The sequence below is a fragment of the Macrotis lagotis genome, chromosome 8, assembly GCF_037893015.1.
Source record: "Macrotis lagotis isolate mMagLag1 chromosome 8, bilby.v1.9.chrom.fasta, whole genome shotgun sequence".
Lineage (NCBI taxonomy): Eukaryota > Metazoa > Chordata > Mammalia > Peramelemorphia > Peramelidae > Macrotis > Macrotis lagotis.
Genome location: NC_133665.1, coordinates 52042481 through 52067895, shown reverse-complemented (window position 1 = coordinate 52067895; position 25415 = coordinate 52042481). Strand labels below are relative to the sequence as shown.

The 25415-nt window shown below is 40.2% G+C and overlaps 2 protein-coding genes and 1 pseudogene across 5 annotated transcripts; 1 reads left to right on the top strand and 2 right to left on the bottom strand.

Moving 5' to 3' along the window:
• Positions 1 to 6428: 6428 nt before the first annotated feature.
• Positions 6429 to 7904, bottom strand: LOC141495550 (hemoglobin subunit beta-like). Its single transcript, XM_074197009.1, has 3 exons — positions 7733 to 7904; positions 7305 to 7527; positions 6429 to 6706 (listed from the first exon to the last, which is right to left on the bottom strand). The coding sequence occupies exons 1-3, from the start codon at positions 7822 to 7824 to the stop codon at positions 6578 to 6580; spliced, it is 444 nt and encodes a 147-aa protein (XP_074053110.1). The 5' UTR covers positions 7825 to 7904; the 3' UTR covers positions 6429 to 6577.
• Positions 7905 to 15126: 7222 nt separating this feature from the next.
• Positions 15127 to 16321, bottom strand: LOC141495548 (hemoglobin subunit alpha-like). Of its 4 annotated transcripts, none has more exons than XM_074197006.1 (3): positions 16072 to 16316; positions 15654 to 15837; positions 15127 to 15366 (listed from the first exon to the last, which is right to left on the bottom strand). In XM_074197006.1, exons 1-3 carry the CDS (start codon positions 16164 to 16166, stop codon positions 15238 to 15240), a joined length of 408 nt encoding a protein of 135 aa, XP_074053107.1. In that variant the 5' UTR covers positions 16167 to 16316; the 3' UTR covers positions 15127 to 15237. The 4 variants fall into 4 exon arrangements, with proteins under 4 accessions (XP_074053107.1, XP_074053108.1, XP_074053106.1 ...); XM_074197007.1 differs by having other exon boundaries at positions 15633 to 15780; positions 16072 to 16315; XM_074197005.1 differs by having other exon boundaries at positions 15633 to 15837; positions 16072 to 16299.
• A 7122-nt stretch (positions 16322 to 23443) lies between these two features.
• Positions 23444 to 24203, top strand: LOC141494803 (elongin-C pseudogene; annotated as a pseudogene).
• Positions 24204 to 25415: the final 1212 nt, after the last annotated feature.

Sequence of the window (25415 nt, the reverse complement as noted above, 5' to 3'; positions counted from 1 at the left end):
TCTGTGAGGTGTGAGATGGTACCACAGTGAAGCTTTAATTCGCATTTCTCTAATAATTAATGATTTAGAGCATTTTTTCATATGGCTATGGGTTACTTTGATCTCCTCATCTGTGAATTGCCTTTGCATATCCTTTGGCCATTTGTCAATTGGGGAATGGCTTTTTGTTTTAAAAATATGACTCAGTTCTCTGTATATTTTAGAAATGAGTCCTTTGTCAGAATCATTAGTTGTAAAGATCGTTTCCCAGTTTACTACTTTTCTTTTGATCTTGATTACATTGGTTTTATCTGTGCAAAAGCTTTTTAATTTAATGTAATCGAAATCATCTAATTGGTTTTTAGTGATGTTCTCCAACTCTTCCATAGTCATAAACTGTTCCCCTTTCCATAGATCTGACAGGTAGACTAGTCCTTGATCTTCTAATTTCCTTATAGTATTGTTTTTTTATGTCTATGTCCTGTAACCATTTGGATCTTATCTTGGTAAAGGGTGTGAGGTGTTGGTCTAATCTAAGTTTCTTCCATACTAACTTCCAATTATCCCAGCAGTTTTTATCAAAGAGGGAGTTTTTATCCCAATGACCGGACTCTTTGGGTTTATCAAACAGCAGATTACTGTAATCATCTGCTTTTACACCTAGTCTATTCCACTTGTCCACCACTCTATTTCTTAGCCAATACCAAACAGTTGTGATGACTGATGCTTTATGATATAATTTTAGATCGGGTAGTGCTAAGCCACCTTCGTTTGCATTTTTTTTCATTAAGCTCCTGGCAATTCTTGACTTTTTATTTCTCCATATGAATTTACTTACAATTTTTTCTAAGTCATTAAAGTGATTTTTTGGAATTTTGATTGGTAGGGCACTAAACAGATAGTTTAGTTTGGGTAGAATTGTCATTTTTGTTATATTAGCTCTCCCTATCCATGAGCTGTTGATATTTGCCCACTTATTTAAATCTGATTTAATTTGTGTGAGAAGTGTTTTATAATTGTTTTTAAAAAGATTCTGAGTCTGTCTTGGCAAATAGACTCCCAAATATTTTACACTGTCTGAGGTTACTTTGAATGGGATTTCTCTTTCTAGTTCTTCCTGCTGTTTCTTGCTAGACATATATAGGAAAGTTGAGGATTTATGGGGGTTTATTTTATAACCTGCAACTTTGCTAAAATTGCTTATTGTTTCCAGTAGTTTTTTAGATGATTTCTTGGGATTCTCTAGGTAGACCATCATGTCATCTGCGAATAGTGAGAGTTTTGTCTCTTCCTTCCCAATTCTAATTCCTTTAATTTCTTTTTTCTTCTCTAATTGCTGATGCTAACATTTCTAATACAATATTGAATAGTAGTGGTGATAATGGGCACCCTTGTTTAACCCCTGATCTTATTGGGAATGCCTCTAGCCTCTCCCCACTGAGTATAATGCTTGTTGATGGTTTCAGATAGATACTGCTAATTATTTTAAGGAACAATCCATTTATTCCTACACTCTCTAGTGTTTTTAATAGGAATGGATGCTGTATTTTGTCAAAAGCTTTTTCAGCATCTATTGATATGATCATATGGTTTCTGATAGGTTTGCTATTGATATAATTGAGTATACTAACAGTTTTCCTAATATTGAACCAACCCTGCATTCCTGGAATAAATCCTACTTGATCATATTGTATTTATCATAGTGATGACTTGTTGTAGTCATTTTGCTAAGATTTTATTTAGGATTTTTGCATCTATATTCATCAGGGAAATAGGTCTATAATTTTCTTTCTCTGTTTTAACTCTTCCTGGTTTAGGTAACAGTACCATATTGGTTTCATAGAAAGAGTTAGGCAGAGTTCCATCTTTCCCTATTTTTCCAAAGAGTTTATATAGGATTGGAACCAATTGTTCCTTAAATGTTTGGTAGAATTCACTTGTGAATCCATCAGGCCCTGGAGATTTTTTTTTAGGGAGTTCACTAATGGCTTGTTGAATTTCTTTTTCTGAGATAGGGTTGTTCAGGTATTTAATCTCTTCATTTAACCTGGGCAACTTACATTTTTGTAAATATTCATCCATTTCACTTACATTATCAAATTTATTGGCATAAAGTTGGGCAAAATAATTTCAAATTATTACTTTAATTTCCTCATTGGTGGTGAGTTCACCTTTTTCATTTATAATACTAGCAATTTGGTTTTCTTCTTTTTTTTTTAATCAAATTGATGAGAGGTTTATCAATTTTATTGGTTTTTTCATAATACCAACTTTTGGTTTTATTTATTCAATAGTTTTTTTGCTTTCAATTTTATTAATTTCTCCTTTAATTTTTAAAATTCCTAATTTGGTATTTGGGGATTTTTGATTTGTTCTTTCTCTAATTTATTCATATAAGCATTTAGAGCTATAATATATCCCCTGAGAGTTGCTTTGAACGAATCCCATAGGTTTTGGTATGTTGTTTCATTATTATCATTATCTAGGATAAAATGGTTAATTCTTTCTATAATTTGATTTTTTGGTCCACTCATTTTTTAAGATGAGGTTATTCAGTTTCCAATTTGCTCTGGGTCTATATCTCCTTGGCCCAGTATTGCATATGACTTTTATTGCATTATGATCTGAGAAAGATGTATTCACTATTTCTGCCTTTCTGCAGTTGATCATTAGGTTTTTATGTCCTAGTACATGGTCAATTTTTGTATAAGTTCCATGTACTGCAGAGAAAAAGGTATATTCCTTTCTATTCCCATTCAGTTTCCTCCATAAGTCTACCATATCTAATTTTTCTAACAATCTATTTACCTCTCTAATTTCTTTCTTGTTTGTTTTATGATTGGATTTATCTAGATCTGATAGCAGGAGGTTGAGGTCTCCTACTATTGGAGTTTTGCTGTCTATGTCTTCCTGTAATTCTTTCATCTTCTCCTCTAAGAATTTGGGTGCTGTCCCACTGGGTGCATATATATTCAATATTGAAATGACTTTATTGTCTATGGTACCTTTTAGGAGGATAAAGTTTCCTTCCTTATCTCTTTTAATGCTATCTATTTTTGCTGCTGCTTTGTCTGAGATAAGGATTGCTACCCCTTCTTTTTTTAGTTCAGCTGAAGCAATATATATTTTGCTCCAACCTTTTACCTTTACTCTATATGTATCTCTCTGCTTCAAATGAGTTTCTTGTAAGCAGCATATTGTAGGATTCTGGTTTTTAACCCACTCTGCTATTTGCTTATGTTTTAAGGGAGAGTTCATCCCATTCACATTCAAGGTTATGATTACTAATTCTTTATTGCCTTCTGTGCTATCTTCCCTCTGTATTTTTCCCCCTTTCCCCCCCTTTTATCTATATTCCCCAGTATTTTGTTTTTGAATACCACCCCCTTCAGTGTGTTTGCCCTCCTGTATCACACCCTCCCCTTTCTTTCCCCTTTCCCTTTTTCCCTTCCCTTCCTTTTGTTATTTCCCCTTATTTCCTCCACTCCCCTTCCCTTTCTCCATCCCCCCTCTCCTTTTCCCCTTTTAATTCTTGAAAGGTTAGATGTTTTATAAGTTAACTGAGTATGTGTAGGTTGACTTTAAGCCAAGTCTGATGAGAAGAAGATTCAGGTGTTTCTCCTCTACTTCCTTCTTCCCCTCTATTACCATAGGTTTTTTTGCACCTCTCAGTGTAATGAGATTTGTCCAATTCAATCCCCTCCCTCCTCCCATCTCTTTCCTGTCCCCCTTTTTAGGGAAGTAGTGTATTTTTTTTTAGATCATTCTATCTGAGTCATAGAAAATTCTGAGTGTTTGTCCCTTCTAGTTCAGTATATTCTGTTGAATAGAGTCAAAATTCCTGAGAGTTATTAGTCTTTCTCCCCAGTGGAGTTAAAAAAGCCAGTTACATCCCATTTGATATCAGTCTCATGGATAGGGCATGGATGTCCATCATTTCTGGCTAGGTATATTCTCTCTGTTAGAGTTATATTTCTCAGGATTTATGAGAGTCTCTTTCTCTCTCTCTCCCCCCCCCCCCCCCCCCATGCTGGGATATAGCCAGTTTCAACTTTTACTGGATTGCATTTTTTTCCTTTTACCGCCCCCCCCCCCTTTTTTTTTACCTTTTCATGTGTCTCTTGAACCTCCTGTTTGATATCCAAATTTTCTGTTTAGCTCTGGTCTTTTCAAAAGAAATTTTTGGAATTCTTCCATTTCGTTAAATGTCCATCTTCTTCCCTGGAAGAGAAGGCTCAGCTTTGTAGGAAAGTAGATTCTTGGCTGCATTCCAAGCTCCCATGCTCTTCGAAATATCTCATTCCAGGCCCTTTGATCCCTTAAAGTTGATGCAGCCAGGTCCTGTGTGATCCTTACTGTGGCTCCTTGATGTTTAAATTGTTTCTTTCTGGCTGCTTGCAGGATTTTCTCTTTTATCTGATAGTTCTGGAGTTTGGCCACAACATTCCTTGGTGTTTTCATTTTAGGATCTTTTTCTGGTGGGGATCGATGTACTCTTTCAATAACTACTTTGCCCTCCGATTTGATGATGTCAGGGCAATTTTCCATCACTAGATCCTGTAATATTAAGTCCAGGCTTTTTTTCTCTTCAATGTTTTCAGGAAGTCCTATAATTTTCAGGTTGCCCCTCCTCGATCTATTCTCGAGGTCAGTGGTTTTGTTGATGAGGTATTTCACATTTACTTCTATTTTTTTCTAGTTTTTTTATTTTGTTTAACTGACTCTTGCTGTCTCGTGGAGTCATTAGTTTCTGTAGACTCCATTATTTTTTGGGGGGAGGTGTTTTCCTCATTAACCTTTTTCAATTGGTCAGTTCTACTTTTGAAAGAGCTTTCCATTTGACCAATTGAGGTTTTGAGAGAATTAATTCTTTTTGCATTTGCTCATTTGAGGATCTGAGAGAATTATTCTCATTTTGTAATTGTCCAATTCTACTTTCTAAGGTTTTGTTTTCTTGTTGCAAGGTATTAATTGTCTCCCCCAAATTTTCCAGTTGATTTGTAAACTCCCTTATTTCTTCAAGGAAGTCTTTAAGTGCTAGAGACCAGATTGTATTCTCCTCAGATGTTCCAGGTCTCTCTGGGTTAGGGTCTTTCCCTTCCAGGAATTTTTCTATGGATCCACCTTTCCGCTGACCCTTCTTCATTATGCTAAGACCTTGAGTTGGGGGGGGGGGCTGGTTCACCAGGGCTTGGCATCTCTAAAGGCTTTACTGAGTGCAGTTTCTCTGGCTGGCCAGTAGGAGGTGCTGGTTGCCCTCTCTGGAGTGTCTGTGACCTTGGTTGGGAGGCCTCCCTTTGCTTGAGGGAGGGAATTGGAGCTATTGAATTCTTTTGCTTTCAATCAGTGGTGGGCTTTACCCTGGCCTGAGGTCATTCCTCAGCTGGGCTGGTTCTTTTGCTCACACACCTGGGACCGAGGCAGAAGTAATTTGCATTTGTTTGGGAAGAGGCCTCAGTGCAATGGAGGCGTGGGCTCAGAGTTTCTCAGATGGTGTCCACAGCTCTCCTGAACCAGACCTCTCCCCGCAGCCCCCTCCCCCAGCTCCAGGGGGACAGCACCAGCATCAACGCCCCTGCTTCCTCGCGGACCCAAGCCCCCTTCGTCCAGCCCCACCACTGATCCAGCAGGTCCGGCTCTTGGGCCCTCAGACTCCCGGCTCCGACTCAGCTGCCGATCTGGCTGATCCCAGGCTGATCTTCCCTCGGAGCTCAGACTCACCCGCAGGTACTCAGCCAAGGCTGCTGCGGGAGACAAATCCTGAGGTAGATTTTCCTCTCCTGGCTTTTCTTTCTGGGTTTCCTGGTTCGGATTTCTTTTAAGAGGTTTGTTTCATGTGATAGATGGGGAAGAGATCAGGAGACTTTAGAACTGTGCCTGTCTTCTCTGCCATCTTGGCTGGAAGTCTGTGATACACTATTCTAATAAAAGATGCTTTACACTACAGAACCAGTAGGAAGCAATGTCCAAAAACTGGGAATACAATACTTATTCAAATAGTCTTGTGTTTTGTCCCCAACAGTGGGGAAGCCATACATCTCTCACTGAAACTCAATCTAGTTGGGGATATAAAACCACAATGCCAGTCAGTTTTACCTGGGAACCAAATGAAGGAAACCCATGCCAGGTGTTAAAGGAGTTCACTGAACGTAGTTTAGAGTAAATTACCTGGAAGGTCAGATTTGAGGTCAGCCTTGGATAAAAATATTTTGAGAAGAGGAAGGTAGGAATATTCATTACCATGGAAGGGAACCCAGGATTAAGGTAGAAATTCCCACTGATCCAATTTCCCAAAAGTTATCTTAATTCCTGATATGAACTCCATGATCAGAATTAGGGATAGGGAGGTTTGTGGGGAGGAAAATACTGTATTCATCCCCTTGAAGAAACAGCTGTATACTTTTATCTTAGTTGTTGATACCTTCCCAAAAAGAGACAACTAGGGGAAAGATTGTCAAATAGTTCAACTTTATTATTTATTAACCATAATCACAATATGTGGAAGTAGCATATTCCTCTACCCCCCCTATCAACCCCCCACACACACACTCAAGGAGCTCTCCTAACAGTGGGTCCTCTTGAGGTGTTCCTGGGGTGTTCAGTGGTACTGTTTGCTCAAGGCTGAGGCCACCACTCCCACTAGCTTCTGCCAGGCACGTTGAACCTCAGGAGTGAAGTCCTTGCCCAAGGAAGCGGCCAGGACGATGATCAAGTTGTCTCCAAGAAGCTAAAAGGAAGAGAGGGCAGAGGATCAGATCTGAACTATTTATACAAGTGGGAGAAGGGTTCCATGCCTGAGGAAAGTAGGGTTGCAATGTGTCCCTGGGAAACCTGAGGTTGGAATAATGGTAAGCTCTGGAAAAAGATGGGCCTGAATACAAGTCAAGATCTAACTTGTGCTAAGTGAATGGCTCATTTTAGTGTGATGGAGCAAATCAAATGCCCTTTTGGGGCCTAAATTTCTCCATCTATAAAGTAAGAGGGATTAGATTAGATGATTTCCAAGGCCCCTTCTGACTGATAACTCTTCAGAGTTTAAAACATTCCCAGGGAGTAGAAGGTCTCTTTTTTTTCAAGATCCTTGAAGAAGGGAGAGCTTGTTAGCCCAGGGAAAGTTGGGATTGGAGGAGGGAAGAGGATAGTTAAAATCTATATACATGAAGCTTTCATGGAGGAAAAGGAAACGAGCCTATGGAAGAGTGAGCTCCTTGTTTTTGGAAGTGTTCAAATTGGAAGCTGACTAGATGCCCACCAAGGAGCTTAGTTTTTAGAATCTGTAAGTTTTGCCCCTCTAAATCCCAAGAGAAGTGGAAGAGGGTACTCACCCTGAAGTTCTGGGGGTCCACGTGCAGCTTCTCTGAGTGTAAGTGACTCAACTTGTCAAAGATGGTTTTCACATTGTCCATGTTCTTCACAGCCTCACCAAATGAGGTCAGCACCTTCTTGCCATGGGCCCTGACCCGGGGGTTCCCCTCAATGGCTGTGGCACTGGACAGGTTCCCAAAGCTGCTAAAGTACCTCTGGGTCCAGGGGAAGACGACTAATAGCCTGAAACCCAAAAGAGAGAGAATGGCAAGTCAAAGGTTTTCCCAGGTCATCTCTAATTGGTTTTCCTACCACCCATCTCTGTCCTCTGCCCTTTTCCTTCTTGGTCAGCAGAGAAAGTCCTCATGACCCAGGGCCCCCAGCTAAGCCCAGTTTAACTTTCATGCCCCCAACCAAAGCCCTGAGATAGCCCAGTCTCTTCTCCCACCTGGTAAGAGTACTGGCACCAATTTCCTCTATGTCGACTTTGGCCCAGATGGTTGAAATGGCCTGTTTCTCTTCAGCTGTCCAGTTCACCATGGCTGGTTGCAAGGGTGTGGTGACTTGTCCTGAGTTGAGACTGAAGGAGATAGAGGCGGAAGCCAAGTGCTATGTCCACTGCTTCTAGGGTCCTCCTTTTATCCTCCAGCTTCAGGTCTAGCCCCACCCAACTCCTTTCCTATTGGTCAGCCCAAGGCTGAGGGCTCAGAAGATGAGACTAGAGATTTTTGGTTTGGGGGTTGGAAGAGGAACACTAAAGGGCTAACTTGAATGCTTGAATGGAGGGAGGAGGACAACTAGCTCTTCTACCTAAATCTGTCATAGGTTGTACCTCAACCTCATCTGCTCTTTCTGTGTTGGGATCAAAGAATACTCTCTCCACTTTTTGATTCCTGTGTGACTGTCTCCCCCCATAGGATCAGAAAAAAGCTGGACCTCTAGGTTCAACCCATAAACATACCCCTCAGCCTTAGGACCTAAATCTTCAGTTCCCTCACCCCAATCAGTTGCAGCTCCCACCTCCCCTTAACTATTTAATTGCAGTCTTCTCATTCTCCACTCAACTCCCTCATCTCATTTAGTTTCAATTTTCCACTCTTTCCTCATATATATTCTATAAGTCTACACTCATCTACTTCAGTAACTTTACTCCAGTTAACTCTCATTCAGTGAATTCAGCTACCTCACAATATAACCCCCTACTAGTACCATTAACCCTAATCAGTAAGGATGCCTGTCCCATCAGCTCCCTTTTCCTAGAGCCCTGGGACAGAGTAGTCTTAATCCTACTTCCGTCCTTAGAATTAAACTTTTTTCTTCTCCCTCCCTATGAGCTGCCTGTGCAGATTGCCAGGCCCTTCAACCAGCATCCTGAGGACATAGAGGGGTTTGTGAGGCTGGGATAAGAAGGGATTGTGTATCCAAAAAAGGATAACTAGGCCTTGAGCATAAAAGTGACTTCCTTTATGTAAAGAATAGTGGTCTGAGGGTTGGTGAGAATTGGTCTTGAGAATGGAGAAAGTTTAGAAGGATCTGTGGCGGCAAAGCCTACAGAGAAGAGTCTCTTGAGATCACATGGACTGAGCTCAGTATAGACATGATTAAGAAGCATTCCTAAGGTTATCCATGAGGAAAGTGTTTTGATGCCTTCTCAGATTCTAGTCCCTTTTAACCAACTAGGTTTAGTCCCATGTATTGACTGATCTGTTTCCAGTCTAACCTGATGACCCTTATACCCAACTTCATATTCCGATCCATGTGTGGAAACTCTGACTAGTCCCATCTCTTGATTCTGATTATAAATGCTGACCTCTTCCCAAAAAAACTACATTGCAATCAGAATTCTTTTGCTGAAAAAATTAAGGGTTACACATCAGTGCTCAGTATGGAGGCTCTGGACTCTTCCCCACCCTCTCAGCTCCTAAAACCTCAGCTATTTCCTTTGAATTTTGTCCTATAGGACCTAGAATAAGCACTGTCCCACAGCCAGTAGCAAAGGCAGGAACTGCAATACGAGACCAGGTACTGGTATTCAGTCCAGTGACCTTGCCCTCCAAGAACAAGATACTCCTTTCAGCTCCTAGTGGTTTTTTTCCTTGACTGTGTCCCACACTGGGGTACTCTTGTTCCTAATCTCTGCCTCCTGGCTTCAAATCCCAACTGAAATTCCATCTTCTACAGGGAAATTCCACTTTCCCCTCTGTTAATTATTTCCTATTTCTCAGTATTTATAATTATTGTCTCCTCCATTAGATTGTCAGCTTCTTGAGAATAAGGACTCTTTTGCTTCTTCACCTATCCCAGCAGTGGTTCCTGCTACATAGTAGAAACTTAATAAGAGCTTACTGATTGATTTAGGAGACTGATTACCCAGAGCAAGTGACCAGAATCTTCCTCCCCCTACCACCACTATCTTCAAGAACTCTGGTGTCAATAGAACCTTTCACATACCCTGTCATTTATTTTGTTTCTTAGCAGCTAAGTGACACAATGAAGTGGGGTTCAGAAAGGTTAGTCTTTGTTAGTTCAAATCTGGCTTTAGACAATAGGTGTGTGACCTTAGGCAGGTCTCTAATCCTGTTCACTTTTGTTTCATCAATCTGTAAAATGGGTTGGAGAAGGAAATGGCAAATCACTCCCCTATTTTTGCCAAGAAAGCCAATTATTCTTTGAATTGAAACCTAGATCTCTTCATTGTTCTCACCTCTCTCATCCAGAGATGTGAGCAAGGTCATAGTCAGAGCAGGCAATCAATAGTTTTCTCACATGTGCTGACATGGGGGGAGCTCCCTTTTTATTTGGGGGAATTATGGTATGTTTTCCCCACACACACATTGGTTGAGACTAATGTCCAGCCTATGTGATTCTTTGCTGACCTGGCCCTTGGGGAGGTTTGTGAGGAAGGTGGCACTAGTAAGAGAAGTAATACCCTGTCAGTTGAAAGCTTCTTAACATTCAAAAGTGTCTAATCCCTGGACATATTTTTTATTGGGGGAGCAGGGGCAGGGGCAGGGGCCAGAACTGAAGAACCTTGATTTGTCAGGTAACAATCCTGATGAAAAAAAAAAAACCAGTTCCTTGGAAAAAGCCTGGATTGTGACTCCAGTGTTCCCTTTTAGGAAGAAAATTCACAGAAATATATTCCTATCAAGGACAATTCCAACCACCATGACCCAGAGAAGGCAGCTCCTATCTGTAGAAGAATTCTCTCCCAGGCAGGAGTCTCTCCCTCTGTTGGCTCAGGATCTGGACCTTGATGACCTCTCCCCACTCTTCCCAGTCACTTTCATGCTTCTTGATGGGTTGTGTGTGTATATGTGTGTGTGCGTGTGTGCATGAGAATTGTTTTTGGCTCAGGTGGAAATATTCCCATTATGCCTCTTGAAAGAAATCAGGCATCGGAAACAATCTTTACAACTAATGATTCTGACAAAGGACTCATTTCTAAAATATACAGAGAACTGAGTCATATTTTTAAAACAAAAAGCCACTCCCCAATTGACAAATGGTCAAAGGATATGCAAAGGCAATTTACAGATGAGGAGATCAAAGTAATCTATAGCCATATGAAAAAATGCTCTAAATCATTAATTATTAGAGAAATGCAAATTAAAGCTTCACTGAGGTACCACCTCACACCTCTCAGATTGGCCAGTATGACCAGGAAGGATAATGATCATTGTTGGAAGGGTTGTGGGAAATCTGGGACACTATTACACTGTTGGTGGAGCTGTGAACTCATTGAACCCTTCTGGAGAGCTATTTGGAACTATGCCCAAAGGGCAACAAAAATGTGCATACCCTTTGACCCAGCAATACCACTACTGGGTCTATACCCTGAAGAAATGAGGAAAAAGGGTAAAAACATTACTTGTACAAAAAATATAGCAGCCCTGTTTGTGGTGGCAAAGAATTGGAAATCCAGTAAATGTCCTTCAATTGGGGAATGGCTTAGCAAACTGGTATATGTATGTCATGGAACACTATTGTTCTATTAGAAACCAGGAGGGACGGGATTTCAGGGAAACCTGGAGGGATTTGCATGAACTGATGCTGAGTGAGATGAGCAGAACCAGAAAAACACCGTACACCCTAACAGCAATATGGGAGTGATGTTCAACCTTGAAGGACTTGCTCATTCCATCAGGGCAACAATCGGGAACAATTTGGGGCTGTCTGCAAAGGAGAGTACCATCTGTATCCAGATAAGGAGCTGTGGAGTTTGAACAAAGTGCAAGGACTATTCCCTTTAATTACCTCTTAGACTTCTCTTCTCTTTAAGGATATGATTTCTCTCTCATCACACCCAGTTCGGATCAAGGTACAACATGGAAAACAAAGTAAAGACTGACAGAGTGCACTCTGTTGGGGGGAAGGGGGAGGGAAGCAAGATTGGGGGGAAATGTAAAACTCAATATCTTTAATAAAAATAAATTTAAATGATTAAAAAAAAAAAGAAATCAGGCATCCTAGAAGATTTCAGCACCCTAGCTTACAGCATCACATATGAGTCTGCTAAATACTATTGAATGAATGAATATTGATCTTACCCAACTGAAATTACCAACCCTTAGAGTATTGAAATAAGAATGAATGAATGAGCAAATGAATGAACTACTTGAACTGAGAAAATTCTAGAGAACAGAAAATGAAGAGAATACCAATGAAATAGAAATAACAGTTCACATTTTATAATGCTCTAAATTAAATGATGTGCTTTCCTCATAATGCCTAGTGATAGAGGTAATGTACAAATTATTCCTATTTTACTTCTGAGGAGACAAGAAAAATGCAGTGAGTCACTCTTGGTCACTCAACTAGTTTTGGTAAGAGCTCTGGACATCCAGACAGAAGACTTAAGTTTTGGCTGGACTCTGCTGGTAATTGTATGACCTTGGGTAGTTTACTTTCTTTTTTCAAGCCTCAGTTTTCTTCCACTTAAAATGGGGGAGGGAGGAACAGAAGATCTTAGGGGCTACCAGTCCAACCCCCATACTTTACAGATGAGGAAGCTAAAGCACATAGAGGCTTTTTGCCCTAGATCATAAAGGTGTTATGTCAGAGGCAGGATTTGAATGTCTAAGTGGGTCTCGACTCTGACATTGCCTTCCTTCCTCCCTTAGCATTCTATAGTATTTAGAGGACAAGTTTACCAGAACAGTTTCATAGCTACTGTGGTGGAGGCCAGTGAAGGATATCTTTTCAGAGAACTTGGGGGAGAAGCCCAGCGTTGGAACATTTTTTTCAGTAGCAGTATTTAACATAAGATGGCAGCATTTTACAAGTGAAACTATTGATTTTTTGACTAGGTCCAGCATTATCAAAAGGGAGACTTCTAAAGCAATCCAGAGGCTTTTAAAAAAAAGTTTTCATTAATATTTTTTGGTTTTCTTATATAGCTATTGTTTCCTTCAGAATCTTTCCCCCTCTCTCACCCAGAGAGGCGTTCCATATATCAGACAGTATTTTTCAAGACAAGAAAGAAAAGAAAAAGGAGTGGAAAATCAGCATAAAAGCAATACATCAAAAATACATTAAAAAAATCTAAAAATATGTATAAAGTACACTTGTGGATCTCCCACCACTACAAAAGGGTGGGGTAGGAGTGTTTTCTCATATCTCTTCTTTCAAGTTTTTCTTGTTCTTTATTATTTTCCACCTTCACTTTTGGTTTTTCTTGTGTTTCTTTCCATTTTTATTGTTATAGTTTGCCTTGGTTCTATTTTCTTTATCTTGCCATCCTGTTCATGTATTTCTTTCTGTTTCTCTGTATTCATCATACATCATTTCTTGCATCACAGTAATATTTCATTACATTCATGTACCACAGTTTGTTTAGCCACTCCCCAAGCAATGGGCATCTACTCTGTTACCAATCCTTTGCTATAATAAAAAGTACTGCTATAAATATTTTGGGGTTTGGGTGTATTTGCAGCTATATTTGATCACCTTCTTTGCCAAAACCTGTCATTCCTCAGACCTGTCAGATTTGGGGGCAACAATGTTTTCAGACCATTCTGAACTGGTTGAGAGGCAGTCCCTGAACTGGGCTGATGGAGAGAAAGGGCAAAGATCCCTGCTGGGATTTTTAACACACAAAAGTTGTCAGTACTGTGTACAAAATAACAGCAGTATTGTAATATGATCAGCTGTGAATGACTTAGCTGTTCTCACCAATTCAGTGTTCCAAGACAACTCTGAAGGACTTAAAATGAAAATGCTATCTATCCATCCCAGAGGAAGAACTGATATATCTGAATACAGATTGAAGAATACTTTTTTTGTACTTTATTTTTCTTGAGTTTTGTTTTTGGTCTACATTTTCTTTCACAATATGCCTATTATAGAAATGTTTTACATGACTACACATGTATAACCTATATTAAATTCCTTGGGGTGGGGAAGGAAGAAAGAAGATTTTAAAATGAATGTTTTACATGTAACTGGGGGAAAATATGAGATTTAAAAAAAAGAAAATTGTCAGATCTCAAAGACTGACTCTTGATGTCAGGTTCAGTTGACAAGAATTCTCTGGGCTACAGAGAATTTAGACCTTGTTGAAAAGGATCTTAGAGGCCACCTAGTTCAACCCTTATTCTTTAAAGATGAGGAGACTGAAGCACATAGAGATTTTTTGCCCTAGTTCACAAAGGTATTATGTCAGAGGCAGGATTTGAATACAGGTCATGGGTATTTTTGGGTTGAATGTGAGGTCAGAAGTTCGGGAATAGCCCTCAGAACATTGGACATCAAAAAGGAATCAGGGTCCTAGGGCAGGACTTTGGGGTCTGTCGGAGTTGGGAGGCATTACGCCTGGAGAAAATTAGTGACCAGTTGTTGGACACTGGGCCCAAAAAGAGTTATGAGCTGGATAAGGAGCCTGTGATAGTATGATAAGAGAGGGGAGGGGAGAGATGAAGATTATGTTAGAGTTGAGGCCAGGAGAGGGAGGCAGAGATGTGACCAGCTGCCTCTTAATCTAGAGCCAGACCCAGGACCTCCAGCTGGTTGTGGGGATAATACTATTCTGGGGCTGGGCTCACAAACTCCTCCCCAAATCCCCTGAATTACAGCCATATGCAGTAGGTTGATTATTCTACCCAGGTCCTATTTTCCAACCTTCTCTCTCTTTTGGCTTCCCCTTGAATCTGGCCTAGGTCTTCAATTGTGACTCTGCTCTCCCAGAGAACTTCTCCAGAATTCTTTGGAGAAGGCTATACAGTTTCTAGAGAGACAGGAGAGAGGTAGTGGACTGTCTTTCCAAGTTTGGGGCTCAAAAACTACATTGTCCTAATACCCAAAAAGAGTGGAGAGGTAAACTGAGGGTGGGGTGTTGAGTACTCATGTACACAATTTATGCACACAGTGGTTATGACAGTAGTGTGAATGGGGAAAACAAAAATTACAGCAAAATTAAATTGAATGCTACAGCCTGGAAAAGTGATGAGAAAATCCACCTCTTGATGCAAAGGGGAGGTGGGGTAGTGGTAACCATGGGTGTTGATGTACTGGTTGATATCGCTGAATTGGTTTTTCCTTGTTTGTTTTTTTTTTTCTTCTTTCTTCTTTTTTTGTGTATACAAAGAGTGGCTGGGAAGGGGAGGATTACATCCAGAAATGATGATGATGGGGAAAAAATATGAATCAATGAAACTACAGGCACAACAGTAAATAGAGGCAGGAAAGTTGATGGGAGGTTGTTTGGGGCTGGAAAGGGGGGTGGGCAGCATCTCTTCAGTCCGCCAGAGATCTGTGCAGCCCAGACAATCCCGGACAACCCAGTGTTCTCCGGCTCCCCACAAGCGCCCCCCACTGACCTCCCCAAACCCAAACGCACACAGCTGGGGGCCACAGACTTCGCATTTATTCAGTTTCTCAGGGCTCAGAACTGGGGGTGGGGGCTGGCGACGTGGAGAAGCCAAGGTGGGTGCCCGAGGGGTCTCCTCTACCAGCTCAACGGTACTTGGAGGTTAACACCGAGGCCACGCAGCTGAGGAACTTGTCCAGAGAAGCGTGCACTTCGGGGTTCAGGTTGCCGGGATGGTGCCTAGCCAGGGTCACGAGCAAACAGTGAGACAGGAACTAGGGAGAGAAGAGACAGATCCAGCCCCAGGCTGAGCCCGGGTTCGGTTTCTGTGGGGGCCGACCGCGTGGATCCCCGAATTCTGCCCCAAACCCCATCAGCTCTCCTCTTTTTCAGCCCCCCCAACACCCGCCAGCCTCTCCCACTGCGCTGCAGACCTACTTGGTAGGGGAGGGGAGAGATGGATGCTGGATGACGCCGGAGCCCCAGACTTCTCCCTAGATTCCCCTTCCCGTCCCCCCATCCCTGCCCCGAGTCTACTCACTTTGAAGTTGACGGGATCTACCTTGAGTTTGTGGGCATGGAGGTCGCTCAGGGACGAGAGGGCCTTTGGTAAGTCATCCATGTGGTTGACCGCCAGGCTCAGGGCATCTGCCACCTTTTTGCCATGAGCCTGAACCTCGAGGGAGCCGCTGGAGAGGTCAAAGTGGGAAAAGTAGGTCTTGGTTGAAGGGAAAGAAAGAAAGGTCCTGTGAACCAAAAAAGAAAGCAAGCTGAAGGCTCTGAAGGGTCGAACCCAGGACTGGGCCAACCAGAGAGCCCACTCAGGGGAGGAGGGGATGGCTAGAGTTGGGGTACTGCCAGGATGCTCTCTGGGTCCTGGATCAAGGTCTAGAGCCTGAGGTGGGGGGAAGCAGGGAAGGAGTCCTAGGCAGTGGGCATCTCAGGGAAGTGGAGGATTCACTTGCTGGGTATACCCTTACCTCACCAGGGCTTCAGTGCCATACACCTTGGTGTTCTCACCCAGTTTTTCCCAGAATTCTTTCACGTTGCACTTGTCTTCAGCCGACAGGGCCATCTTTCTTTCCCGGGTCTGCCTGTTAGGGGATGGCTTGTCCTAGACTGGGTACTAGGGAGGCGGAGCTCATTGGTTGGCACAGAGTCTGGGGTAGGCAGTCACTAGACCAGATGGTAGGAGGTCAGGGCTCTTCACCAGAGGGCGCTCCATTCTCACCTGCACTGGATCACCTGAGCAAACTTGGCTTCAGTCCTGGATGCCTAACCTGTCTATTGCCTTCACATCCCTTAACCCCATAAACCCAGGTTGTGGAACTATAATAAGGATAATAGTAATAAAGATGATGATGTTGATGGCAATGAGCATTTTTATAGTTCTTTAAATTTTGCAAAACCTATACAAATGTGATTCTCAGTTGATCCTCATAAAACTGGGGCAGACAGGAGTTAAATGACCTACTCAGGGTCACAGAGCTATCAAGTATATGAGACTGGATTTCAACTTGGCTTTCTGACTTCAAGTCCATTGCTGTATCCACTATGAGTGGACAGACAGAAGTTTATTTATTTTACTTCTCTCTGTTCTAGAATAGACCCATCTAGACTTTCCTCCCTTTTACTCCTGACATTGGTTTCCTTGCTGTTCCTCACCCAGGACTTAATGCTTTTTCATCAGCTGTGCCCCAGATCTAAAATGATTTCTTTTCTCATCTCCCACTTTTTGGCTTCCTTCTAGTCTCAACTAAAATCCATTTTCTGCCACAAGCCTTTCCTAGCCCCCCATAACTGGTACTTTCCCTTTATTTTTATCTTCCACCTATCCTGTATATATCTTGTTTGTTTACATGTTGTCTTTCCTATTATATTGAAAGCTACTTGAAAGTAGGGATTGTTTTGGCCTTTTTTTGTATTTCCAAGGCTTAGCACAATGCCTTAATAAATGCTTTTGAATTGACTGACTTGTACCTCCCCAGTTGCCACCCAGTTCAATTCATTTGCCCATTCTATCCCAATCCTGTCCTATCTTAGTCCCATTACAAACCCATTCTATCCCTAGCTCCTTCTATTCCAATTCCACCCCTATGCAATTCATTTCTCTTCTCTAATTCCATTTTCATCCCTTCCTCTTCATTCCATCTGCATCCTTGTCCTATTACATTACCTTTCTGTCTCCCCAGTTAATAGTGGAGAGAGACAGAGAGTGAGAGAGACAAAGACAAAGAGAGAGAGAAACACAGAGATGGAAACAGAGAGATGGTGGTGGGGATCAATACTACACTACAAAATTGGGGTTTGGGGGAAGTAGGAGACCCTTGGTCTCCCTGCTTCCCTAGTCTGATGTTTCATATAATCCTTGACTCAGAGCTCTGGTCTTTGCTCTTTGCTGGTGTTGGACTAGCTGAATTTCCTCACACCTAATCCGAGCAGAGAGTAGACACTCTTTGTAAGGTTAAAGCTAATAAAGCCAAGAAGTTGAAGAGATCAGGCATCAGTACATGGAACCACAGAATAACATTAAGAAAAAAGAACACATATTTCAAAGGTCTACATAGTTACAAAGAATCCTCAAACTTTATTTGATTCTTAGGAAATCTCAGTGATAGAGTTAAGGCAGGAAATATTATTTTAAATTTTGTTTTATTTGGTTTTTAGATGATCCAAGCCTTCCAAAATATCCCCACTTTATCCAGACCCATCCCTTATAATAAAAAACAAAAAAGAAAAAAAAGTTTAGTAAAACTAATCAATACATTGAAAAAGACCAATGTTATATATAGTGCTCCAAACTTCAATATTTCTGCAACAAAGAAATGAGATGCATTCTTTGGGATCAGATTGGTCAATATAATTTTACAGTATTCAATTTTTGTTTTATTGTTGCTGTAAGTGTCTATTTTTATTGCTGTGGTCATTGTGTATAGTTTTTCCTGGTTCTACCTATCTTGATTTTGTATCAGTTTGCTTAAGTTCTCCCATGCTTTTCTTTATTCATCATATCCCCCTATTCATTGGACAGTAAGTAGATACTATAATTTATTTAGATAGTCCCTAATAATGTACATAAGCTTTGTTTTAGGACAGGAATTATTATTTCTTTTCTGTAAATGCAGAAATTCAGAGACATTAAGAGACTTGTTTAAGTCTCTTAATTAATTAATAAGTGGTTGAACTGGGACTAAGATCTTTTTTTTTTTTTTTTGCAAGGCAATGGAGTTAAGTGGCTTGCCCAAGGCCACACAGCTAGGTAATTATTAAGTGTCTGAGACCGGATTTGAACCCAGGTACTCCTGACTCCAGGGCCAGTGCTTTATCCACTTTACCACCTAGCCATCCTGACTAAGATCTTCTTATTCCAAATTCATCATGTTTTTATAGAATATAGTATGTCCAGAACAGATATAATAGAACCAGAAAGGAACATATAATCTGTAATGTCAGAAGTGGAATGGATTTTATCTAATTGAACCTCCTCATTTACAAGACAGGGACACTGAAACTCCCAAAAGAGAAATAACTTGCTCAAAGTCATGTAATACTATAATGATAGAGGTAACCAGAGTTTACATCTTCTGACTTCCAATTCACACCTTGGAAGGTGTGGGCATGAATTTAGTCTTCAAACAGGCAGACCTTTAGTAGAACAATTGATTGTACAAACCCTCCCTACTCCCCATATTCTCCCTACCACCAACCTGAGTTCTATATCTAGTCAATATATTAGATATCTTTCTTGTCTGCCCTAAACTTTTTTTTGTTTTATTAAAGATTTTATTTATTTTGAGTTTTACAATTTTTCCCCTAATCTTAGTTCCCTCCCCCCCACAGAAAGCAATTTGTCAGTCTTTACATTGTTTCCATGTTATACATTGATCCAAATTGAGTGTGATGAGAGAGAAATCATATCCTTAAGGAAGAAACATAAAGTATAAGAGATAACAAGATCAGACAATAAGATATCTGGTTTTTTTCCTAAATTAAAAGGAATAGTCCTTGAACTTTGTTCAAATTCCATGGGTCTTTATCTGGATACAGATGGTATTCTCCATTTCAGACAGCCCAAAATTGTCCCTGATTGTTTCACTGATGGAATGAGCAAGTCCATCAAGGTTGATCATCACCCCCATGCCCTAAACTGTTTTGAAGGGAATATAGAACACAATTGTGTAAAAGAATCTAAGAAGACTTGAGGGCACTTTTGTAGCTCTAGACTTGGGGTTCCTCAGATGACCTACTTTTGTCTTGTCATATTTTATATCTGTCTTCATACTCAGCATCTCCATCCATCCTAATTTCCCCATTTGATGAGGCCTGTCTCGTGCAGAACGATAGTCTAGAAATATCTAATGTCTGGAAATATCTTCTAAGTCATATGTGGGTGGGGTTACTTGAAAGATATGCAGGAGGCAAGAGACTGGGTTGGGTCACTGGCCTCTTCTATCTCTGCCACCCTGTCCTCTCTGGTATGAAAAAGTCTCAATGACTTAGGAAAATGGAACACAGTGCCTTATGTCCCTCCCTCTCCAGCCCTGCTGCCTCACTCCCCCATCACAGAGTGGGAGTTTGCACAATTAAATTGTCACAAATTCAAATTTTATTCTAAAATAATTGCCTCTGTCTGTATAGCAAACAATGGGGGGAGGGTTTAGAAGCTCTGGAGTGGGGTGCAGTTGAAGGGTGTTGACAGTATTTAGAGGTGAATAAGGAGGCCAAAGTCTCAGAATTCTATCCATGGAGGGGTGCACTATGAAGAACTCCTTGAGAAGCTGCTTGGTCAATACCATAGTCATAGATTATACTGCAGAGTTGAGGTTAGACCACGTCAGATACATTTGCTAGCCCACTTCATCCTATCTCATTTTCAGGATTCTTTAGTGGAATGTTTCTACTGAGCAAGAACTCTCTCATCCCCTATTTTCAAATTTCCCATTTTTCATGTGCACATAATTTACATAATTCATCCATGATTACTGCCCAGAACCCTTGCCCCCCCCCCCAGGTCCCTTTTTGTCTCTAAGTCCCTCCTTATTTTTCACATATCATTCACATGCCTCTCCAGTCCCGGTTTAATGAAGGGTTCTACTCTTGATTTGTGGTTGATCAGTTTTGACTGGGCCCAGGGCAAGTGACAGCAGCCAAATCAGAATGATGACACCTTTAGGTCAAGAGCTTTGTCTTGGTGGGTTGGGATGGAACCTTGAGTCCAGATGAAGTAAAGCCTAATGGGAGACAAAAATAAAAGGAAAGCTCTGTAGAAGAAAAAGGTGGGCACATTAAAAATTTGGATAGAGTCCATGAGACACTAAGGATCAACCAAGGCCTCTAGGGAGAGGACTGGACAATTGGCAAAGAGGAAAGAAAGAACATGCAGGCTGGTCTTCCCACGACACCTAAGCAGATTTCAAGGATTTGGGGAACTGGCATTTTCCTCAACTCTTTTCTCTGGACCCTTCAGGACAAACTAGAATCCCTGACTCTCAGACTTTTCACCATACCACATCTCTGAGGAGGTCTGCCTATTCCCTTCATATTACCTCCTGCAACACCAATTAATCTCCAGTACTAGTAATATGGCTAGTGAAATATGAAATGACCAAAGAAAATATGGTGTGTGGGGGCGGCTAGGTGGTGCAGTGGATGGAACACTGGCCTTGGAGTCAGGAGTACCTGGGTTCAAATCCTGTCTCAGACACTTAATAATTACCTAGCTGTGTGGCCTTGGGCAAGCCACTTAACCCCACTGCCTTGAAAAATCTAAAAAAAAAAAAATATATGGTGTGTGTAATGATTTAAATGACTGAGAAAACAAAGGTTCAAGCTTCTAAATATATCAATTTATTGAGTAATGTGGGCTAATTGCATGACCAATCGGAACCAGGCAGAAAATTCTGAATACTAGTTGAGGTAGATTTTAAGGCGTTTAAAGAGAACAATAAACTAAAAACAGGAAATGCAGTTAGGTAGTTTTATTTCTAATTGGAAGAAAGATTAGGGGCTTTCCAAGTCAGGAGGGGGATGAATGAGTTTAAAGACTTAAGAGGTAGGGAGAACAAGCAGGTATGATCCCTGAAATCAGAAAAAGAGGTGTTTCACTCCCCATCAAGGATCTGTATTCAATCAAAGAAAGAAAGAAATACGTAACTAATTGACTATTTTGGGACCACTTTTCAATAAGATATATGGGTTTCTTGAGATATATAATTTTAAGAAAACTTCTTGCATCAATTGTCAGATCAGATCTACCTGGGTTTCCTGCCATCAGGTCCAACTTCCCAGTCATGCAGGGCTATAGTCAAATAATGTAATAAACTTTTCTCACAATTATTTCCTTAATTGAATAAAGTTTTCTCACAAGCCAGAAATTGGACTAGACTCATGACTGAGCAGAATGAGAATTAGTCCCAGAATTGAGTCACAAGATGTAATCAACACATCCACAAGATGGAATTCACACAATTCCCTCACTATCTGACATGGTCTGACCTTACTACACCCCTTGATTGGACAGGGAGAGAAAAGGGAGAGACCTGAGCCTGGGTGAGCAATCATAAGGCTATTGTAATAGTCCAAGTTTGAGGGGACAAGTGCCTATACCACAGTGGTTGCAATGTCACAGGGAGAAGAGGGACATATGAGAGAGATTACCATGATAGTACAATCAATAGATCTTTGCAACAGGTAATCCACCTCAACAGGTTGGATATGGGAGTGGGGTGGGGTGCGAGAGGGAATGAGGAATTCAGGATGACACCTAGATTTGAAACCTGGATGACTGGTTGACTGGGAGAAAGATGATGCCCTCCTCAATAATAGAGAAGTTAGGAAGATGAGAGAGTTTTCGGGACAATATAAATGGATTCAGTTTTGGAGATGTTTAAGAAGTCTATGGGAGGGGTAGCTAGGTGGCATAGTGGATAAAGCACCGGCCCTGGAGTCAGGAGTACCTGGGTTCAAATCCAGTCTCAGACACTTAATAATTACCTAGCTATGTGGCCTTGGGCAAGCCACTTAACCCCGTTTTCCTTGCAAAAACCTAAAAAAAGAAAAAAAAAGTCTATGGGGCATCCAATTTGAGATTCTGTGATACTCAGAAGTGGTCTTGACTGAACTAAAGAGAAGATGAGAGTCTTGAGTTAGGAAAGAGGTTAGGGCTGAATAAGTATATCTGAGAATCATCAGCATAGTGATAGCAATTGAATTGAAGGGAGCTTATAAGAACACCAAGTAAAAAAGTATAGATGGAAAAGAGAGGAGAGCCCAGATCAGATATGTGGGATAGGAAGCATTAACAATAATAATCTGATTAAATACCAAGTAAAGGAGACTAAGAAGAAATTGTCAGGTAGATAAGAGGATTATGAAGATAGAATAGGAAAACCTAAAGAGAAGGGAGTATGAGGGAGAAGAAGGTGATTGACAGTACACACTGTCCTCCCAATAAATGCAGGTTTTCAAACTAAATGTCTTGTGAACCTCTTAAATTTAACATGTACAAAGTCAAGAAGGATAAATATTGAGAAAAAGTCGTAGAATTGACAATAAGAGATCATTAATTTTGGATAAATGGTTTCTGATAAAGGTTGGTAGAGGAAGTTAGAAGGCAGATTGTAAAGAGTTAAGAAAAGAGTGAAGAAAAGGAAGTGAAGGTTTGTATCACTGTTAATGAATTTCTCAAGGATTTTAGTCACAAAAGGTAGGAGAGCTATGGGATGATATCTAATGGGGATCAGAAGATCAAGTTTGGTGTTGGGGTTTTTTTTTAATGAAAATGAACCTCTCAGCTTCTAGTTGGGAAAGACTACAAGAAGGGGGATCAAAAGTATGCACAACTGAATGACTTTTAGGATATAGTTCCAAATTACTTTTTTTTTTTGGTTTTTGCAAGGCAATCAGGTTAAGTGACTTGGCCAAGGGCACAGAGCTAAGCAAGTATTAAGTGTCTGAGGCTGGATTTGAACTCAGGTCCTCCTGACTTCAGGGTCAGTGCCCTATCTACTGTACTACCTACTGCAGACTTAGCTGACCCCCAAATTACTTTCCAGAATGATTGAACCACTTCATAACCCTCTCAATAGTATTTTGGTTTTTCAGTCTTTCAATAGTTCCTATAATAATAGTCATTTCTTCTTTATTTTATTTTATTTTGCTATCTTTCCCAATTTGAAGTCTAGGAGGTAGAAATTCATAGTTATTTTAATTTTCACTCATTTTCTTATTAGTGATTTGGAATATTTTTCATACATTCACAGTTGTTTATAATTTGTCTTTCTTTTTTTTGAAAAGTTTGTTCGGGAGGGGGGGGTGTCCTGGGAGCAGGGGCTGTGGCCGTGAGCCGGACCGAGTCGCGGTCGCTGCAGCACCGACAAAAACCTAGTATGGTTGAAATGCTGCTGGATTTGTAGTGAGAGGACCCTGCTTCCAAAATAAGCTCCTCTACTTAGTATCTGTGTAGTCTTGGGCCTCAGTTTTCATGTTTCACAAAAGAGGGGAATGGACAAGTTGGACTCTGAGGCCCTTTCCAGCTCTGAATTAAATAGTAAGAGGAAAGTGTTTTGTTAAAATTCCTGTGGAAACAAAATATAATTTCATAAGGAGATAATGGATGGAGAAGAGAAAACATACGGTGGGTGTGAAGGCCCAGATGCTATGTATGTGAAATTGATATCTTCTGATGGTCATGAATTTATTGTAAAAAAGGGAGCATGCTTTAACATCAGGAACAATAAAAGCCATGTTAAGTGGCCCAGGTCAGTTTGCTGAAATTGAAACCAATGAGGTTAATTTTAGAGAAATTCCATCACATGTACTATCAAAAGTATGCATGTATTTTACCTACAAGGTTCACTACACTAACAGCTCTACAGAGATTCCTGAATTCCCAACTGCACCTGAAATTGCACTGGAATTGCTGATGACTGCAAACTTCCTAGATTGTTAAATAAAATAAATTATAATAAACTGTTAAATTTTTCAGTATTTAATACCTGTAGTTCAGTTAGTAACTTTTTTCATATAGCATGTTGTGTGGTGGGGAGGTGGTGGTTGCGAACTGTAAAGTTCATTGCAAAGCAGATACTTTCAGGCCTTTCTTTTGCATAGAAATCAGTTGAAATTTCTTTTGTGACTTAAATAAAATAAGGATATTTCCACTAAGTGAGAAATAAACAAACATGCCAGTTAGTAGATGGCTATGCCTTATCCTTTAGATGTGGTTTTAAATATTAGAACAGTGATTATAATGAGTACTAAAATTTAGGCAAATACTACAGGTTTATACTGTCTAAGTATTTTTAGGGCTTTGGTTTTTATTTTTGGACAGGGAGGGTAAACTTGAACCTACCATATCATAGCAGTCTAGCTTTATTAGTTATGCAACTATTTTGCATTGTCAACTTCTGTTTATAAATATGGCTTGGCCAAAACATTAATTTTCTCATAACTCTTGAATACATAAGAATTGATCTTATGTGTCTTTTGATAAATTGCAGTCGTGTTAGCATATCAAAATGTATCTGCATATCTGTTTTTGTCATACTACTTAAGTGGTATTGTTAGGTATAGCTTTTCCAGTAGTGAATTTTTAAGAACTTTAGCCAAGTTGTCAATAAATAATCACAGTCCTAGATAGCTATGGCTCTGAAAACTTAGGGATAGTCATACAATATCCTTTTTGAACAATCCAAAGTACTGTACTTAATCATCTAGCTAAGAAAGCTTCCTTTGCAATTTACTTTTCACTTATTACATTATAAAAGCATTACTTAATTGTATTAAAATAAGATCATGGCAAATTTTATTTATCCATACCCCCCACTTACTCCCCCCCAAAAAAACAACTAGAATTGAACAAAAAAAATCAATCAAAATAATCTTTATGGGATTTAATATGTAGAATTCATGATGACAGTCTGGCATAAAGCGCCTTAATGGTTTGTGGGTTCAGGTTTATTGATGATTGAATCATGTCTTTGTATGTAGTGTATAAAAGAGTTTTGCTGATATTAAGGAACAAAGCCTATACATAATGGATAATACCCTTTGATGACTTCACCAGTATAATAAGGCTTTTACTTAATAAAAATAAATATTTGATCTTTAGGATTAAAAAGGACAAATAAAGACTTCAGTCAGGGTATCTCTTTCCTAGGTATAGAGTCAAGAACATGAAGATTGAGTTTCAACTTCCTACTTTTCAAATAGCAGAGAATTAATTATACAATGTAAATTTAAATACTGGTGACTAGATTCTTTAGTTCACAAATTGGCAAGAAAAAAATTATTCTAATTAATCATTTTGCTTGATTGAAAAAGT